The sequence below is a fragment of the Athene noctua genome, chromosome 13, assembly GCF_965140245.1.
Source record: "Athene noctua chromosome 13, bAthNoc1.hap1.1, whole genome shotgun sequence".
Taxonomy (NCBI): domain Eukaryota; kingdom Metazoa; phylum Chordata; class Aves; order Strigiformes; family Strigidae; genus Athene; species Athene noctua.
In genome coordinates this window covers 130,949-150,176 of record NC_134049.1, presented here as the reverse complement: position 1 = coordinate 150,176, position 19,228 = coordinate 130,949, and the positions used below count along the sequence as shown (strand labels likewise).

Here is a 19,228-nt window from a genome sequence, read left to right as displayed (position 1 = left end):
TACTAGGTGACTGAATGTTGGATTGTGTAAGTTTAGGTCTTCATCTATTGCTCGCTCAGTTTCAGTTCTTATGAATGGCTTGTTCTGATCTGTTGCCAGTGTGAAATACATAGAGATGGATTGTGTTTATCTGAATGTTATCTGTTATTTCAGATTACTGTAGATGAAATTATTATTTGTAGAAGTGAGCTTGATCCCAGCTTTAGATCTAAAATGAGTTATCTCTGTAGAATAAGTAATTTGGAGTTCATAGAACAGTGAGGAATAGACCTGTGGTAGGGTACACTGCCACTGTCAAGAATAGTGCTGCTTTTTGTTTAGGCTGTGGCAAAGTTCCTCCCTCACTGGCAGCTTTTGATAGCTACTGTAGCTGCTTTCTGCAGGAGTTGGCTGGCATATATTCCTGTTACATGTTCTGTTCTGTCTTGGTCGTTCCCACCCCACACCCTGCCCCCCACTAGTCTGAATTGTGAACAATTACCAAGCTTCCCAAGAAAATTAGCTGTTTCTGTACTCTTTCTAGACCATATGTGAGGAAAAGAAAATTAATTCAGGGAGTAAAATTAATAGATGCAAACAGTCACAGTAGTTAAGGCTGTAGAAGTTATAATAATACCTTTTCTGTACACTTAATTTCTTTTCAATTGTTAAACTTTTTGGCTGAAATGTTCCGTAACCAATTTTGCTGCAAAGGCAGCCTCCTCAAGATTATATAATTTAAATAATTTTACTTAGCAAGGGAAGAAGAGTAATTCTGATAAGTAAATATAAATATGGAAAAGATGTTTTTATAAATTCTTGTTCTTTTTTTAGGCTTAGTGCCTAAGTATATTCCAATGAAGAAATAAAGATCTAGAATGCAGTTTTGTTGACAGTTCATAGATCAGAAGTGTTCCTGTCTGTGTTTTGTTTTGTAAAGCAATCTGCGTAGATTTATAAAGATGGGAGACTTAGATTTGACATGTTGAGGTCATGTGAAAAGGCGGTTGCTTAGCCTCTCTTTTACAGTCACGTTGAAACTGAGTTTACTGGAGGAATGGATATTTACTTTATTAATAGTTTATTTTTAATGTTCCTGTATAATGAGGTATCTCAGTAGAAAATACATTTCCACAATCTGTGCTGAGCCAGTGCAACAGGCAAAAAGGAGAGGGGTTGCTTCTCTTTCCCCAGTTGTGTTTGTCCTTACCTATACAGATTCATCCTTCCTTTGTAGCCGTTCCATTCCTCGTCAAGCTCCAAATGAATACCTCACCACCGTTCTAGTAAGCCAAATCAGTTTTGTGAATACTTTGCCCTTACTCAGCACCAGTGAGGCCACACCTGCAGTGCTGCGTCCAGCTCTGGGCTCCTCAGTATGAGAGGCATGGACTGGAGAGAGTTGAAGGAAGGGTCACTAAGGTGGTTAATGGACTAGAGCATCTCTCCTGTGGGGAAAGGCTGAGAGACCTGGGGCTCTTCAGCCCAGAGCAAAGAAGGCTCCAGGGAAATCTCAGCAATGTGTGCAGCTCTCTGAAGGGGAGGTGTGAAGAAGATGAAGCCGGGCTCTTTTCAGTGGTGCCCCATGATGGGACAAGAGGCAGCTGGCACGAAGTGAACCACAAGAGGGTCCCTCTGCACATCTGGAAACGATTTGCTGTAGGGGTGACCAAGGAGTGGCACAAGTTGTCCAGAGAGGTTGTGGAGTCTCCAGCCTTGGAGATATTCAAAAGCCATGTGGGCGTGATCCTGAGAACCTAGTCCCACGTGATCTTGTTTGAGGAGGGAGCTTGAACAAGACAAACTTGAGAGCACCCTTCTAGCCTCAACCTTTCTGTAATTCTGTGAAAACTTCAGTGGTGGACCAGTTATGTGCAGCTGAGGGGGGAAGAGAGGAGTCAGCTCAGCCTCTTGGTGATGATGAGCTGTTACAATGGCTTATCTGAGTGGCTCCTTGAATATCTGTATCCTAAAATTATTTGTGTCATTGTCAGAACTACAAAGAAAAATTACTAGTTCTAAGTATTTGCTTATTTTCTTTTCTAGCCTGTACCTGTTCAAGCTGGGCCTTGCCCCCCAGATTCAGGATTTATATGGAAAGGTGGACTTCACAGGTAAAACAAACAAACAGAAAGTGCTGGTTTTGTGCTGCCTTTCTCATCCTCTACTACATATTGTAGAGATCAATTAAAGGTTTACTGTTGATACCATAAATGCAAATTAAATTCAAAATTAATGGCTGTGAGGAATTGTAGTAATTTTTAAGAAAGGTTTGATTTGGGTGCTTCTGAGCCAGGCTGTTAAGTAGCCATCAGTTCACTAATCATTCCTTTCTCAAATAACAGCCCCTTACCTTTTTTTTCCACTGTTGCAAGATGCTTAAACCTTGCCCTTGCCTCCATCCCTTTGGGCAAGGTTTCAGTTTGGAACTTTGTAAATGCTTCTGACCTCCCTGGACAGTCTAAAGTAGCGGTGCCATCAGCTGAAGAAGAGTTAGCCAGCTGATCTGCTGCAAGAGATTCAGTGCAAGGTCTCATGTCCACACACTTCCCAAGGTTTCAGTTCCTTGTTTTTTGCAAAAGTGTAAAATTCTGTGTTTGGCATTAGTGGGATTCCTGCCTGAGGGCATGCATCTGATTTAAGTTGTATAAACTTAATTTTCCTGCAAAACAGTTGTTGATTGTACCTATAAAATGCTAAACTATCAACTTTTTTTGAGTTGTATGATATTTAGCAACAGCGTGTCTCAATAACCTCCATTCGCTTTTCTCAGCATAGTCTCTGTGTGGGGAAAAAAGAATGCTACAATACTGCCTGTGCATTTTCCTGACCTGTAGGCAGCCATAGTTGAGGCACCTCAGAATGATGGAGTCTGTTTCCAGCTCCTCATAAGAGTCACATACTGTTTTCTAGTGAGAGAGACTACAGAATATTCTCATATGAATTTCTGGGAGAAATGCAAATTTTAAGAGAGTATGCAAAATGTCTTATCAGTTTTCATTTGTTTTCTTTCACTTACTGAGTTATATTCAAAGTGTTATTTAAACAGTAATTGTAATTTGTTGTAGTTATCCTAATTTTTTTTGTAGGAGCAGTTGGTATAACAGTGCTGATTCCTCATGTGTTTAAGCCTGCATAACACTTTTTATGTATGTTTCAGAGGAGGAAATCAGTAATATGAGGCTTGAACTCGAGAAATATGGTATTCAGATGCCTGCCTTCAGCAAGATTGGAGGAATTCTTGCGAATGAACTTTCTGTGGATGAAGCAGCATGTAAGGAAAAAAATAGTGTTGTTTTGTGTGATTATTCAAATCAGCAGATGATTTTTTTTTTAAGTGTTGGGTTTAATGCCTCCTGTTGTAAGACAGTACAGGCCTTTTGGAAGACTGGGAGGAGGGTTTTCTTCTTTACCTTAGGTATTTTTATTTTTTCTTTTCTTTCTGGAACATGATGATTTGACTAGCTAGAGTATACTACTAGGAAGTAGGCTGCTGTTTTTTGTCAAGAACACAAAGCCATGATGGAGTGAGAGGTACTTTTGATAGTTCTGCTTTCCGATTATTTTGCAGATAATTATTCTGCTCTTTCCAGTTAAGTTCTCAGTTTTTAACAAAGCTGTTGTGTTTGGGGCTAACTGACAAACCGTGACTTGTTTTTCAGTACATGCTGCTGTCATTGCCATTAATGAAGCAATTGACCATCAGGTTCCAGCTGACACTCTTATGGCAATGAAGAACCCTAATGCCATGCTAATAAATCTTGATGATGAACTGGAATCCATTTACCAAGACACACTCTACAGAGCAAAGCAAGACAAGATGGAGAATGCTAAAAACAGAGTAGGTCAATTCTTCTTTCAAACCATCTATTTGCATGCATTGCAATTTTGTATTGCAGTGTAAACTCACAAATTCACAGAATGCGTGTTACAGTGCTGTATGTATAGACTTCTGGTGGTATTCTAGTATGTTGCCCAGTAACCTGTCTTCCTATTGCAGAGGACAGGCAGCAGTTAGCTGTGTTGCCCTGTTCAGTTGTCTGAATGACGGGCTGCATAGATACAGAATTCATTCAGCCTTTATATGTTGGGAATGCTGTCCCTCTGTTTTCATACAATGTGGATATGTTTTCCACTGAAATGATGAGCAAAACTGACTGGTGCTCTCATAAAGGGTCAGTGTTGTTTTAGAACACTGTATATCCAACACATAGCCTAGCTGTGTGTACTGGAGTGTTCTGTGTGTGCTATGTTGTGCTCTACTATGTGCTCATATAGAGCCATTACGTTGAAATAAGGTGTTTCTAGGCTCTCTGTATCAGAGTGTGAATATACTTACTTTGTATGTATTTACTTTGAGGATTTCATTTTGCATGTGTAGAGGTAGCCTGTGTGTGACCTATCAGGGTTCTGTATAGATACACAGTTATCCTCCTGACGTGTTCAATGGGAGGATCTATGAGGGCAAAGGAGACTAGAAACACTGATTAGTGTTTATTTCATCTCCAGGTTGCCTCAGAAAATTCAGAGAGAGAGAGAGATGTGTATGAAGAACTTCTGACTCAAGCTGAAATTCAGGGAAACATTAATAAAGTGAACAGTAGGTATCATGCCAAAGTAATACTCTTAATTACAAGAGTGTTTAGAAATGATACTTGTGCTCCGCCTCACTTTCTGTAAGGCTAGCAAAAGGGGAAGGCAGCTCCCCTGCTTTTGTGGGTTTGGAGGTGGGGGGATGGGGGTTGGTGGTTTGGTGTGGTTTTTTTGGGTGTTTTTTTTTTTTTTTTTTAACCTGGTACGTAGTTGTAAGCTGAATGCATTTTGACTTCTGTTGCCTTTTCTTTAGGAAATGGATTGTCCATGTTGCTGGCCCTTCAATTCTTCAGTAGTGCATGCTGTTTCCAACCTTCAGCCCCTTTTTCAAGTGCTATTTTGCAATTGACTTCAGAAGTCTTCCATTCAGATTACATACATAACTTGATATCTACCAAGAGTATACCTTTCTGAGCAGCAGACTACATAAACCACGGGAGTTGCTCATTTAATGTTTCTCAAAACTCTTACCGTTGCAGCACATGCAGCCCTATCAAAGATTGACCTAGCTTTGGAACGAGGAGATACATTAGCACTCTATGAAGCTTTGTCAACACTAGCCCTGGGACTCCGAGGATTGCTACGAGAAAATTGCGACTGGTATTTCAAGCAGTTTTTGAGTGATAGACAACAGAAACGGGAGGTATGGAAAAGTCCAGATTACCCTGATTCATGAGGTTCCCCCTCCCCCTTTTCACCATACCACTGTACACTAATCACTTGCTATGTACCTGCATTACAGTTTACTGTTGGTTTGAAAAAGTTAACAGTGAGACCCAGAAGCACACAGTAAGCATATTTATCCTTTAGTTTTCATCTCTGCATATGAAAGGCCAGTATAATGCTTATATATATAATTAAAATACTTTTACTAAGCCTTAAAATACTAACTGGTGCGTATACAATGGTGTGTCTTGCCTCTCACTTTATAATTGTCAGTGCCCAAATAATGTGGATGTTTGTGTTTTATAAATACCTATCAGATAAGCATGAACTTTTTTCACTGTGGAGAATCCCACCACACACCATTTGTAGTCGTGGTGCTTCGGGATGTGGTTTAGCTGTGGACTTTGCAGTGCTAGGTTTGCAGTTGGACTCGATCTTACAGGTCTTTTCCAACCTAAGTGATTCTGTTTCTGTAACTATTTAACTTTAGTTTCTTATTTCAAGCCAACTCTTCCGTGGGTTTTATGTGCAGGCAGCTTATGTATGCTGCTTATAAAACACACAGCATAGTTTTTAAAACCATCATTGTTTCAATTATCAAAATGTCATGTATGTCAACAGGAGAAAATATGCTGATACAAAGATGGTTATTACTGTTGCATCTCTTTAATGAATAATTTTTTTGAAAAGCTGCAGCGAGGTAAACAAGTAAAATAGTGCATGTGTTTGGATTCAGGAAAAATGCAGACAGGTCAGTTATATGTTACAACAAACTAGATCTTGGGAACTGTGGTAGATGCTTATGTGCTTGTATGTCGTAAGTAGAAAAGGCAGTGATGTGAGCCAACAGTGCCTGCTGGAAGACCTGTTGAGGAGGAGGAGATGAAATGGCTTTTGCAGTGTAGGGAGTATAGAAAGACCTAGAAAAGTTCAGACTGCATAATTACAGTAAGAGGCTGAAGAAGCATATTTGTTCTTGAGGCCTTTGAACCACAGTTTAGAGCAGAAGTGGTATATGTCAAACAATCAGAGCACTGAATCTGTAGTAAGGCCTGGCAGTTTAAGTTGAGGTCCTGAATAAATGTAAAGTTCGAAATACTGTTTATTTTTGGAGAGGGTAGCTATGCATTATCATAAGGCTTTTAAATCTTAGCACTGTTAAATCAAGAGGTACTGGAGCAGACCTCACTGATAGTATGACTCCTAAATTGCCAGATCTGGCAGGCAGGAAACAAACATTCAGTGTCAGGCACCAAGGATCATACGTAACTCACTGTTGTAAGCCACTGCTTAGCTGAGTGGTGCATCTTTCAGCATATTTAATGGCAGCAGTTAAAGGCACGAGAACAAATGAGAGTGTGTTGTCAGTGCTGACAAACCTGATGTGAGCCTCAGAATGCCGTTCACACTGCCTTGCTCACAAAACTGCCCTTTTGAGTTCTCTGCAAAGTCAGCAAACATCAAGCTTCTGGGTTGACCTTTCTTATGCAGTACATGTAAGAATGAAGGTGGTGATCAAAGCCCATACCATGTTTATTCCCAAATGGTTGGAGGTATCTGGTGATCATGTCTCCAAGCGAGGAAGTGGTCAGCTGGCTTGGCAAGCAAAGGGTGTAGAGCTGTGTGGATGAGAGACACCCTGGAACCAGCAAGGCAGGGCTGAAGGAGACCTACCTCTAGTGTCTGTCCAGAAGCGATGAGAGCAGTGTTACAAGGAAATGTCTTACCCTTTTCCTGGGAAGTCAACATTACCAGGTGGCTCTCTAAAGTGCTTGTACATTACTGCGTGTAGGGTGGGGAATGATTAGGAGGCATTAGAGGTCTGTGTGCAGTGACACAGTTGTGCTATCAGTGGGATCAGAGATGTGGTGGGGTAGCTACCAGAACTGGATGCTGCCATCAGTTGTATACAGGCCTGTTGGGAAGATCAGGATGGGGGGGCGATGAGGGGAAGTAGCCCTTTGTGTGAGAGAGCAGCTGAATTGCTCTGTCTTGAGACGTATGATGAACCAGTTGAGAGCTTATGGGTCAGGATTAGCAGACAGACCAGTGTGTACAACATCTTGGTGGGTATCTGCTGCAGACTGCTTGATCAGGCAGAAGTAGATGAGGCCTTCTTTGGACAAGTGGAAGATGCCTTGTGTTCACAGGCCTTGAGTCCCTCTGGGGGGGACTCAAACTGGCTGATCTGCTGTAAGGACAACACAGTGCACAAGCAATCCAGGACATTTCTGGAGTGCACTGGTGATAACTTCTTGGCATGCTTAACAGAGGAGTTGGTGAGGAAGGATCCTTTGCTGTACCTAATACAGACAAGGAAGAAGTTGTTGGAGATGGGAAGGTCAGGGGAAGCCTTGGGTGCAGTGACTATGAGGCAGTGGGATGACAGAGCTGAGGATCCTGAGAGGAGGGAACTAGGTAAAAAGTGGGATCACAGCTCTGGCCTTCAGTAGAGCCTGAAGACCTGTGCAGGTATATGTTTGGAAGAATCCTGAAGACTGTACTCCTGGAAGAGAGGTCCAGGAGAGCTCGTTGACTTTTCAAGGATCACCTCCTCCATGCTTGAGAATGGCCTGTCCTCATGAGCAGAAAGCCAGGCAAAAGTGTCAGGAGGCCTTCGTGGGTGAACCAGAGAACTTCCCACAGAGCTCAAACAGAAAAAGGAAGCAGTATCAGGTGGCTCAGGAGGACTACAGAGATGCCATCTGAGCATGTGGGGTGGGTTTAAGAAAGCTGGAAGCCAAAGCCCAACTGGACCTGAATCTGGCAGGGAACGTGAAAGGTAATGAGAATGCCTTCAACACGGATATATCGACAGCAAAAGGAGGACTAGAGAAATACTTGGGACGGCTGCTGCATGGGGAAGGGAGCAGATGACAGGGATCGTAAAGGCTGTGGTACTGAGTACTTCCCTTGCCTCTACTGATATGATTTTTTTTCTTGCGAATCCTAGGCCTCTGAGACCAGTGGGAAAGTGCAGAACAGCAGAGATTTACCCCTCAGTAGAGGAGGAGGACCAAGTTAGCTTTGTGACTTCTCCCACTTTGCACAGTCCCCCCATAAAACTCATGAGGACCTACATTTCTACTAACTTAACATGTCCTCTGCCCTGAACCCTGTCAAAATCTACATGCATCAATATAAGTTGATATATATAGGTATACAATACCTTTTTGTTGTAGACTGTAACAGCTTTTTCTGCTGGACTGCAGCTTTTTTGTGTTCAGGAGGATTCCTCCATCTGAAAGGCATACAGCAGTAATTCAGAGCCATTCTTGAACTGTTTATTTATTAATTTTTATTTGTTGAGGTGTTTTTTTTGGTGTGATGCAAGATTTGTTTGGTCAATAGCTAAACAATGTTCCTAAGAGAATAATTCCTTACAGCAAATGTGCTGTTTTGGGATACTCTTTCCATCAGCCAGTGTACAGCTATACTTTGTGAGTGTTCCTTAGCTGGGATCTGTGTGAGTGGTGGAGCTGAAGGATTGTGTATTGCTGTTACACCCTTCTGTGGGGGTATGAGGAATTCTACAGCACACAGCCTCGCAGCAGTTGCTGTTCAGAAGATTTGTCACTTAACTCTGAAGAAACGATCTTCACAAGCTGTGTTTCTTGGGACCTACAATTAAGAAAAAACAGGAAAAGTGGTTTTTTTTTTAAAAAGTCCTACCAAGCTTTGGTGTGGCAGAAACCCTCTGTAGTTGTCCAAAGATGTCTCTAGGGATGAACCAGGACTGGGAAGATTTTTACCAAGTTTTTTAGCAGCCACAGACCCCAAGTTCAGCTGTTTTCTAAACTGCCAAGTCAGATTGCAAATTATTCCAGAATGTAATTGAAGGGTCTTGTTATATAGATGTGGTCTATTTTGGAGAATTGCCATCTTTACTGTGTGAACTATACGAAGGGGTGTGACCTGTATGGCTACTACCCAAGTTGTTCAAGCCCTCCTGCTCCCCAGTCACTCAGTCTCCTTTTCTGATTGTATTCATGTGGTACTGTGTAGTCCAAGAAGCATGTATGTATAAGCCAAAACTGCATGTTGTTAATTTTTGACATTCTGCTACCTCTTTTGTAGCTCGGAGGTAAAATGGAACATTAATTAATTAGTGTGCCACTTCATGGCAAACTGTACAGATACTAATTTCACTCCAGCACGTGGTTCATGTACAGGGAGTCTTTTCCTACAGAATTGTCCCCTTTGTCTTAAATGTTCTATAATTTTGGAAGCTGGGTCTTGACTTTAGCTGCTGTGTTCATCAGACTGCACTTCTAATAGTGTAAAAGGGATTGCATTGGACACATACAGCCTTTCAGCATATGAACTGAGAATCTGGTGAATAATTTTCATCTTCCTCACATATGTGGCATTATTAGTTTGTAGAAGCTATGTGGCATTAGAGTGTTTTAAGGAAAAGCTGGTTGGTTTGAGTTTTTATTGAGCTATTTGAAGTGAGTAAGCTGACAGCTTTTCACTTTCCTGGTTTCTTTTTTTTTTTTTTTTCTTAGGCTGGCCTTACAGGTCCTTTGCAGAAGGAAGAGTTGCAGTCCGGAGTGGATGCTGCTAACAGGGCAGCACAACAGTATCAGCAAAGTAAGGTTCAGCAGAAATTATTGCAGTGAAGTGGCCATGGATATGATGAAAAGGATGAGGTGACACAATATTTGAGTTTATGTGGGGATACATGAAGTCTCTCTCAAACCATTATGAATGTTCTTTAAGTACTTCATGGCTGCTAAGAACACTAAAGAGAGACTTGCCCTGATTATTTAGTGTCTTTTATCCAGCTCTTACAGTACTGCTGAGATAACAACATAGAATTTGACATATTAAGAAACATGGAACTTCTGCATCTACCTTAAATTACCTCTTTTTCTATAATGGTTGGATGAGTTTTTGTGGTGTGGATCTGTGAAGATCTGAATTGCTCCATGAGGTGTGAAAGCGAGGCTACCTGCTGACCACTGACATAAATCTCACTTGGTTTGAGCGACAGAACGTTTAACTGTTTCTAAATATCACGTAGCAAATAAAATACAGATCACAATGGCTGATTGTTTTTTGATTAATGCTTCTGACACCATGCAGAGCTCTTTTCTGGAGAAGACTATTCAATTCTGGCTGTGCAAGAGGAATAAGTTCAATTTATAATAGATAGAAAGGAGACTACTAGAGATCTGGGGAGAGAGGGTTTAGAATGCAAGAGGAAAATATTGAATGCCTAATAACTAGGAGGCGGCCTATAAAGTACCTTACTTGTTCAACATGGAGCTCAGCATTTGTTTACCTACTTGTGATATTTTAAAGATGGCTAGTGTGCACTCTCTATAGAGTGCCTGTTACTGCCTTGAGCAGAATAGACATAGGCAGGAAGAAAAAGTTGTTACTACTCATACATCCGAAAATTTGCAATCATGAAGCATCTTACTATCAAATGACTGAAACAGAGAAACAATCCATTGATAACCAAGCAAACTGGTTTTAAACGTGAGCTTTATTGTGAAGAAGGCATTATGTATTTTAGTTGTCAACGGTAGTGGAAGATTAAGTGGGGAAGTATGGACCAGAAGGCTTTACTAACTTCCTGAAGCTAAGGAAATTAATTTTTTTCTTGTTAGGTATCTGATTATTGAGTAGAATAAAAGTGCTCTTATTTTGGGGGAGTCAACTGTCTGCCTTCCTCATTCTTTGTGCTACCTTCTTGAACTTCTAGGGCTGGCAGCAGTAGCCAAAATTAATTCTGCAATTCGAGTGGGTGATGCTGAGCAGACTGTGACAGAAATGATGAATCCAGAGGCGCAGTTACCAGAGGTTTATGCATTTGCTGCAGATCTTTACCAAAGGGAGCTGGCCACCTTGCAGCAACAGAGCCCTGAAGTAAGTACCACCTGCTCTCCTGTTTCTGGAAGTCGGTATGGATCACTGGCCCTATCTTCTCTGTTTTGTTCAATGCGTTCTCTGGAACAAACTTGTCTTGAGTCCTCATAGAAGTGTTCTGGTGTTCAGTCTGTTCTGATGTGCAGTTTAATTCCTAACTCTTGAGCTGTTTGGCCCTATAAGATTCTACTTTAATCTCTTACTTGGTGTTCTAGATTTCTTTGTGATATTCATCTTTCTATTTTCATGTCATAAAGGTTGTCCCTTTGCTTTGTTAGGTGACTGTTCTGACAACTGCTCTATTCCATGTTGCATGTGCAGCAATAGTTTGTAAAGAGCAAGTGGAATTAATTTGTTCTCTTTGTATGCAGGGTAACCTCACCCATCCAGAATTATCTGTTGCTGTAGAGATGCTGTCTTCTGTGGCCCTGATTAATAGGGCTTTGGATTCAGGGGATGTGAATACAGTATGGAAACAACTGAGCAGTCCTGTCACAGGGCTTACAAACATTGAGGATGAGAACTCTCAGAGGTGCATATTTCAAGGGATCATGTCTGTCCTTGATGTTGATTATATTCAGTGGCTTTTTGAATGCTTTTTTCCCCTCTTACACAATGTTCTTTCTATGTTATTTATTACAGTACTGATTTAATCTCTGTTGGCTCTTGCATCTTGTTGTTGTGATTACTGTTTCTTACTGGTCTTATTTCTGTGCCATCTTACAACACTTTCTCATGAAGTTCACGTTAAAGCCATTTTGTGGTAAAACTAGGTTGTCACTGTTATTACACCAGCTCACCCACTGTTCTTTGCCCTGGACCCCCATTCAGTGTTTTACTGCTCTTGTCTATTATTTCACATTTGGGCTGACCATCCTGCATGCAGCCTTTCTTCTTTCTCTTCTTCCCCCTTTCCATATTTGATCCAGTTTCAACCCTCATGTTACCTCTCCACTCTGTGCACAATTCTCATGCCATGTTATGTGTTCCCTGGCCAGCTTGTTGCAATGTGATGTTTGTTGGTTTGGTTTTTGTTCTTTGACAGATACATCGATGATTTGATGAAGCTGAAAGCTCAAACACGTGCAGAAGGAAATCAGTTTATCACATGGAATGATATCCAGTCATGTGTTGATCACGTGAACATAGTTGTGCATGAGGAACATGAAAGTAAGTTTTTCTGCTTGATTTGTGCTCGACTGATCCTAGCTCATAAGGAATTCTAAAATTAGATGCATGTCAATACAAGAAGTTATTGATTGGCTTGGAGTTGTGTCATACATTAGATGTCTAGGAAGATCTTAGTTGTAGCAAGACTTGGTGGTCTGTGATATAAAAGACTTGATAACAGGACTGTTGGTGGAGGAATCAGGCAGTCACTGTCTGTGGTATTGAAATCAGTATCTCCAAACAGTTTAATCCTTTCAATGCAAATTTCAACCCTTGGGATAACAAAATATGCTGTCTGCTGTCAGTGTCTAGGATTACTCTAGAATATTTCCTAATTTTGCTTTAATCTCTCAAATGTGATGAAAACTATTAATTGAAGTCTAGTCGTGGAGTACTCCATCATTCTTCCTCGTTTGCTGCATTCAGTAGGAGTCACTTTTTTTTGAAGTCTTGTTCTCTCTTTGGCTGCCATCTCTGCCCTGTTCAGGTTTTCCTCTTCTCCCTTTTAGCCCTTCTTTTGAACACACTTTGGCCTTTTTACATGTGCAATATTTAGTGGAAGTTCCACAGGCTCAGTCCAGGATGACCCTCTACTCTTTATCCGTGGGTACTCTGACCTGCAGATGCAAGATAAGCTACCTGTCTTTGTGCTGATGACTCTCAGATGTAATGATCTGTTAGATGCATTTCTGTAGTGGATGAGGAGCTTGAATGAAAAAGAGAGATGAGTTTATTTCCAGGTCTTATTCTCGGTCCTTTAACCCCTTGCTGTATTAACACTACTTCCAAATTACAGTTTATTTGAAGATCAGCAGTGCAAATATTGCATCAAAGAAATAGGCTGTTGGAGTTACTTTGATTCAGGGATGGATCAACAGAGATGCCCAAAAATGTTTATTTTGAAGTGTTGTCTGTTCGACAGTCATGTATTCAGATGTTTTTGCTTAAAACATTTGATACAGGTTTTTATTTTTTCAAAGAACATTTAATTATCTCATCGGTGTGATGTCATTCAAATTCTAAGATACTGAGACCCAAATCTCAAATTAGAGTTGAAATGGAAAGTGCTGATCTCTTAATAGGTTAATTTCTTTGTTTACAGTTAGTTCCATCAGGAAATTGGAAGCTTTTATCTTCTGTTTTAACACTGTAGATGACTACTAGTTGTTAAAACCAGTATCTATAAACCTGAAATGACTGATAACTGATCTTCTGACCAGTAGAAGAATATGCCTGCACAGCTGTTGCCTTTTAGTACAAAATATTAGTAAAGTGCAAAAAAATGCCTGATGCAAAAATACACAAACCCCCATAGAAATTAATAGTGTATGCAGCAAGTGTGAGTACCAAAACAAATAATCTTGAAGGAAAAAATTCCTGATGCAAGCTGAGAAATGTGAATGGGTGTTAATCTAACTTCTATGCTTCTTCTAGTTCTGCATTTTTTTCACTTCCGTTTTTTAGTAGTGTTTATGTTAAGTGCCTTTTCATCAGTGATAAAAGACTGGGATTGAGTGTAATGATGAAGATTTCAGCAAAACAGAGAAGTGGAGTAATTCGCCTTTCTCCAAGACAGTATTGACTTAAAATCCAGAGTGGAGATAGAGGAGTCATTGAAAATAGCACAATTAAGCCAGTTTATTCTTAGGTAGATCCTTGTAAGGTTCTAAATCAGGTGGTTTAATTTTCTACTAATTTTTTTCAGTTTCATTAAGGGACCATAATTTTTGGTTGTGATCAGGGCTGAAAACCTCCTGCATGTTCAAGTACTGTGACATTTATCAAGCCATTTTTGTAATATTTAGCTCAAAGCCTTCCATCATAAGGGGGGAGAGTGGTGTTGAAAATGTGGAGGTGACAAAGTTTATATTGTACACGGAGACAAAGGGGTGCCTTCTGCCATTTCTTGTTGTGTAGTTAGTGAGTTGTTTCACCTTGAAAAGACTTTAGAGAGGGTTAAATTTTAATTTAAGAGCTGCTATCTTGACTAACTTGTTTCCTGGATCTTCAAATAGACACTGGTTTTCCTGTTTGGGTCACATGAGCAGATTTGTTGAAACAACGCAAACACAGACCCACACGGGTGCCTGCACACACCAGTTTCTAGTATCTTTTCTATGTAAGAGGTCACAGCAGCAGTCTAAAAGTCTGTGTAGTCCCAACACCCTGTTTCTTATACACTCCTTATGCTGTAAAAAAGGTGCAGAAAATTCTATAATGACATAAGCTGTTCTCATGGGGAATTTCTGAATTCTTTGGTCTGCTTCATATATGTCCTAATGCAAAGACACTTTTTTATCTCCTGTCTGTGAACGTTAGACCCAAGTAGGTCCCCAAGGCATAGAAGCATATATTTTTTTATTTCTGCTATCCTTGTCAGTAGTTTTAAATTAAAAAATGCTTCCACATGAGGAGCTGTAATATGTTGTTGTTCCATGAAGTAATCTTTGTCATGCCCATATTAGCAAACTAATCAGAATTACTACTTACATTCTGTGTCCTTTCCAAAGTCAAACATATCTGCTTTTTGACAGAAACCATGCCATCATTTTGGCAGTCCTAGTTCTTGCAGTGTCCTCTGTGTATTTTTCCCTAATCTCATGCAAATACCACTTCTTCTCTAAGAGGTTCTGTTTTTCATATAAACTTTTGTGATTCACTTTCCTGTGTAGAAGAAAAAAGTCACCATCTTCAGATACATTAAGCAAAGCTGGGAATCCCCATGCTGAGGTCCTTTCTTTTGTCTAAAAGATCTCTTTATTCTGTACTGATCAAACCATGATTTGAATTGATCCTTCTTTAAGCAGGGAATTGAATCAGATAACCTCTAGGGTCCATCTCAATCCAGGTTATTTTGTGTTTCGCAGGAGATGGTTGCAGTAGGTAGGGCATGTATGATGTAGACTCTGCATTTAGCTAACTATAAGATAGGTATTTTTGTTTATTTTTATTTAGCTGAATGGTAAATTTTACTATACTTGAAGAACATCCATATCTGATAATACAGCTAATATTACATATATTTAATAGAAGTGTTCTAAAATATGAAGTTGCTAAATTTAATTGGTATTCTATACAAATCGTTAGCTTTATGTCAAGATTTCTATCTAGAGAAGTCAGAACCTTGGAAGACTGTAACCTATGAACTCTGGCCGGTTGGGATTTGATAGTTCTCTTCCAGTGGCCCTTAGTTGGATGTCTGAGGACTCGATTCTATCCCTGCATGTGGTGTCCCTGAGAGGTTTTTTTTGCCCTCCCCCCCCGCTTTTTTTTTAATTGCAGTGCTGCAGGCATTATGGCTACTTTCAGGTGGAGAAATAGTCTTGCTTTCTTTACAAAAAAATAAAGTTTTCTGTTAAAAATATTGCAGTTCTCAGCCAATACCTGGTTTAGGAAGGACTAACTGCACTTGTCTCCTGAAACAATGCTTATGATTGTTGTTGACCAAAAATGGAGTTTTGCGTTTTTTCCCCTACACCTTTCTCCCTAGGGATTTTGGCAATTGGTCTTATAAATGAAGCTCTGGATGAAGGGGACACTAAAAAGACTATTCAAGCCTTACAAATTCCTGCAGCAAAATTGGAGGGTGTAGCCCCAAAAGTAGCACAGCATTACCAGGATACACTACTTCGAGCCAAGAGAGAGAAAGCACAGGTGAGTGCAATTAAATGCCACCTCTCAAAAAAACCTTTACATCTGTGTAATGGGCGTATTACTCATCCTGAAAGCCAGGAATCAAAACTGGAAGTGGAGAGCTGGGCATTCATACATACCATCAGCTGATCTTACCCAGTCGGTTTGGATCTTTCTATACTAGAGAAGGAGATTTGCAGCCAGATCATATGAATCTTCATGAACTACAGAGATGAGTATAAGTATATTAACTGCACAAGGTGGCTTGCTACAGCTAACCGCAGGTCCAGAGTGAGAGGTGTATCTTGTTTGTGGAGAAATAAGATGCTTCATCTGTTTTCACAAGGAGACCATGTTCATTCTAGGAGCTCTGAACTTCTGAATGCAAGTTTCCTGCAAGCTTAAGTGTTATTTTTCCAGTGATCATTGTTAACTGTAGTCATAGATATATACGGTGAAAAGAAAGTTTCTGAAAGTAGAAAAATCTGTTAAGGGGTAAATTAGAAAAAAAATAAATGAAGAAAAATACGTGCTACTAGTAAAATGTATACTGATGCCTCTTGTTCACCCGGTGACACTTCTGTTGCTAATGATTTTTTCAGCAGTCATGGTTTTTCTTATTAGCCAAGGACTTCTACCTACTTGTACATAGTTGCCACTTTCAATAACTGACTAAAGGTGAAGGTGGGAAGAGGAAGAGCAAGTCTTACCTTACAGATTTAGGAAAGGGAATGAGACTGTGCCTGTGTATATGCAAGTGATTGAGTAATGTAGAAGAGATTCTGACTTTTTTGTCTAACCTATTTGCAAAGAAGTAGCAGATGTCTCTGCTTTCAGTGGCTTGAGAGTGGTTTGGGGTTTTTTTTCTGCTGTGGAGGTCATTGCTCTAATACCAATGCTGAATTTTGCATAGAGACTGAGATCTACATTGGTATAAGATCAGAACACTGATATTTTGGTTTTTTTTAATTATTTTGACTAAAGGTAAATCCACATGATGTCAGTAGTTGAAAACTATACACCTTTGATGAAAATAATTAAGCAGCTTCCCTAAGGACCCTGAAAGGGTTAATGTTTCTCAGGAACCCATTTTGTGCTGAAGCATTTCCTCCTGCTGAGTCAGAATGAAATAATGAACTCTCTTTAGTGTTAGAGTAAGTTCTGCCAGGCTGTGCTGGTAACTTCTCAGTTGTCATGAAATTACCGTATTTAGTCATGTGTTCAGTTTAGGGCAGTAACTTCAGAAATTGAAAGATCGTATTATAAAGGAACTTTGTGGGGAAAATAGCCACTATCTGACGTCAACTGTTACTTACTAACTAGTGATTTTGGTACTTTGGAGCCGAGAGGGGTTGTAGTTTGCCACAAGACATTGTTCAGTTGCTTATGTGAATGGGGAGCGTTGGTGATGCACGTTTCTCACGTGATGAGAAGAGAGAGAAAACCAGTAGACTCTGTAATAGTTTGCACTGTGTACCTTCCAAAAAGCCTGCAACAGTAAATCCACAGAAAAGCATGGGATGGTTTTGGTAGTCTTTGGGTTGATTTTTGCTGGTAGAGATTACAGTAGAGGAAGTTGTTCTTCCCCACTCCCTGGACAAGAGTTTCACTGTTGCTGGTACTCCTGTGGGACTGTTTGGGCTTTCAGATGAGACCTGCCTATGAAAGGCATGTTGATCTCTTGAATGAGATATCAGTAAGCAGGGCAGCTTCAGGCCCACCAAAACAGTGGGGAAAAATGTTGAGGTCATGTAAGGAAATGTTAATTTTCAGTCTGGCCCTAAAGCTCTTGAACACTGTAAATAGTGGCTTTTTTGTGCAGTGTGATTATTATTCCATACCAGAAATAAATATTTCCTGTGTTCTGTTTCTATGACGAGAGTTGTCAGAGAGGTGGCAGTTGTCTTGGCACTTCTTTCAGTAGTTAGCTACAGGAAGCAACAGTGTGGGTGGGGAGAAGGCTATACTTGGCAACTGCTGGATCATTGTTCTTTATGTATATTTTGGGACTTGCTAAATAATTGTCTCTTTCCTCTTCTCAAATTTCTGCATGTAGTATTAGTTGATGGGATTTCTTCAAATCCCAACCAAAATACAGGATACCGTGTGATCATGCTCCTGGACAAGCAATCTGTTAAACAAGCTTGAAGCATGGCTTTGTCTATTGAGCATGTACACCCAGCCACAATATGTACAATGCTTCTTGTTTGCTGGTTTGTACCAGGCTTGTGAACTTCTGTGGACAGGAACAAGAACAGCCTGATGTGGCATTACTTACCTGAGAGTTTTCAGCTTCTGCACAGAGATGTGCATCAGCAGCTTTATCTTCTAAGAACTCTTTGTAGCCATGTTCTGAAAAGGACTAAATTGTGTTCCTTGAAAGTCATGTCCTCTTAGCAAGTAGGGCTTTAGGACTAACCAGTACCGAGTCCTTGGCCTTGTGTTCTCTTTGCATATCAGAGGGGTTCCCACTGACAGAATTTCATCTTCATTCAGTTTCCTGAAAAGAGTGTTTGACCGGGAGGTATTGAGTCTGGTAATGGCTCCAGTAGTCTTTGCTAGACACAAATGCATGCGATGTCCTTGGGTTGGAGTCAGTTAGAAAGACTGAAATGCTTCCTGTTCCCTCTGATACAGACAACTACAGTATTGACTATAGTTGATTACAGATTATTTTACTTTGCAAAATTCTTTTCTCCTCATGCTATGTATATTTTTTGCATCATATTCTCTTCAGGACACCCAGGATGAAACGGCTGTACTTTGGCTAGATGAAATTCAGGATGGGATTTATAGGGCTAACAAGGACACAGAGGAGTCTGAGAGATGTAAGTATTGTCACACAAAATTGCAATTAATCCCCATTATCAACCAAATACTGGTTAATTAAGGAAAGGTTGGGAGCTGGAAATGTCATGTAAATGTGGCAAAGGACATCAAATGTGCTTATGTGCTTCTGGTGTAATATTTATTCTTTGAAGAGTGAACGTCAGATTCTTCAAACGCTGAATTTCTTACCTTTCGGAGGGATATGCCATTTTTCCAGTTTTTCATGTGACCATGTTACCTCCTTTGGCAAATCTCTATCACACTGTTTGTCATTTGCAACTAATTGGGTGTGTGGGTGGTTAAGTATGAGAACGTTCACATGCATAATTTAAATGGTGTTTTCCAGTGCGCATTACCTTTTGGTTGTGTGGCATACTGTTGTCTTCTCTTGCTTCTATTAAGTATTTCTAGACTACCCCACATTGTTTTCAAATGCAGACAGTAATACACATCAGTGATACCCACCTTTGCTCCTCATTGC

At 40.2% G+C, this 19,228-nt stretch overlaps 1 protein-coding gene across 3 annotated transcripts in view; it reads left to right on the top strand.

The window, feature by feature from the left end:
* IQGAP1 (IQ motif containing GTPase activating protein 1) overlaps window positions 1-19,228 on the top strand; it is a 67,526-nt gene that overhangs the window by 23,480 nt on the left and 24,818 nt on the right. For 2 of the 3 annotated variants that reach the window (XM_074916723.1, XM_074916725.1), the window contains 11 exons: window positions 2,026-2,093; window positions 3,140-3,253; window positions 3,642-3,820; window positions 4,489-4,579; window positions 5,052-5,215; window positions 9,747-9,831; window positions 10,952-11,115; window positions 11,487-11,647; window positions 12,161-12,285; window positions 15,776-15,939; window positions 18,656-18,746. In XM_074916723.1, coding sequence (XP_074772824.1) covers window positions 2,026-2,093; window positions 3,140-3,253; window positions 3,642-3,820; window positions 4,489-4,579; window positions 5,052-5,215; window positions 9,747-9,831; window positions 10,952-11,115; window positions 11,487-11,647; window positions 12,161-12,285; window positions 15,776-15,939; window positions 18,656-18,746 — 1,406 coding nt within the window. Of the gene's footprint in view, window positions 1-2,025; window positions 2,094-3,139; window positions 3,254-3,641; window positions 3,825-4,488; window positions 4,580-5,051; window positions 5,216-9,746; window positions 9,832-10,951; window positions 11,116-11,486; window positions 11,648-12,160; window positions 12,286-15,775; window positions 15,940-18,655; window positions 18,747-19,228 lie in introns of all 3 variants that reach the window. The other variant, XM_074916724.1, reaches the window with a different exon arrangement.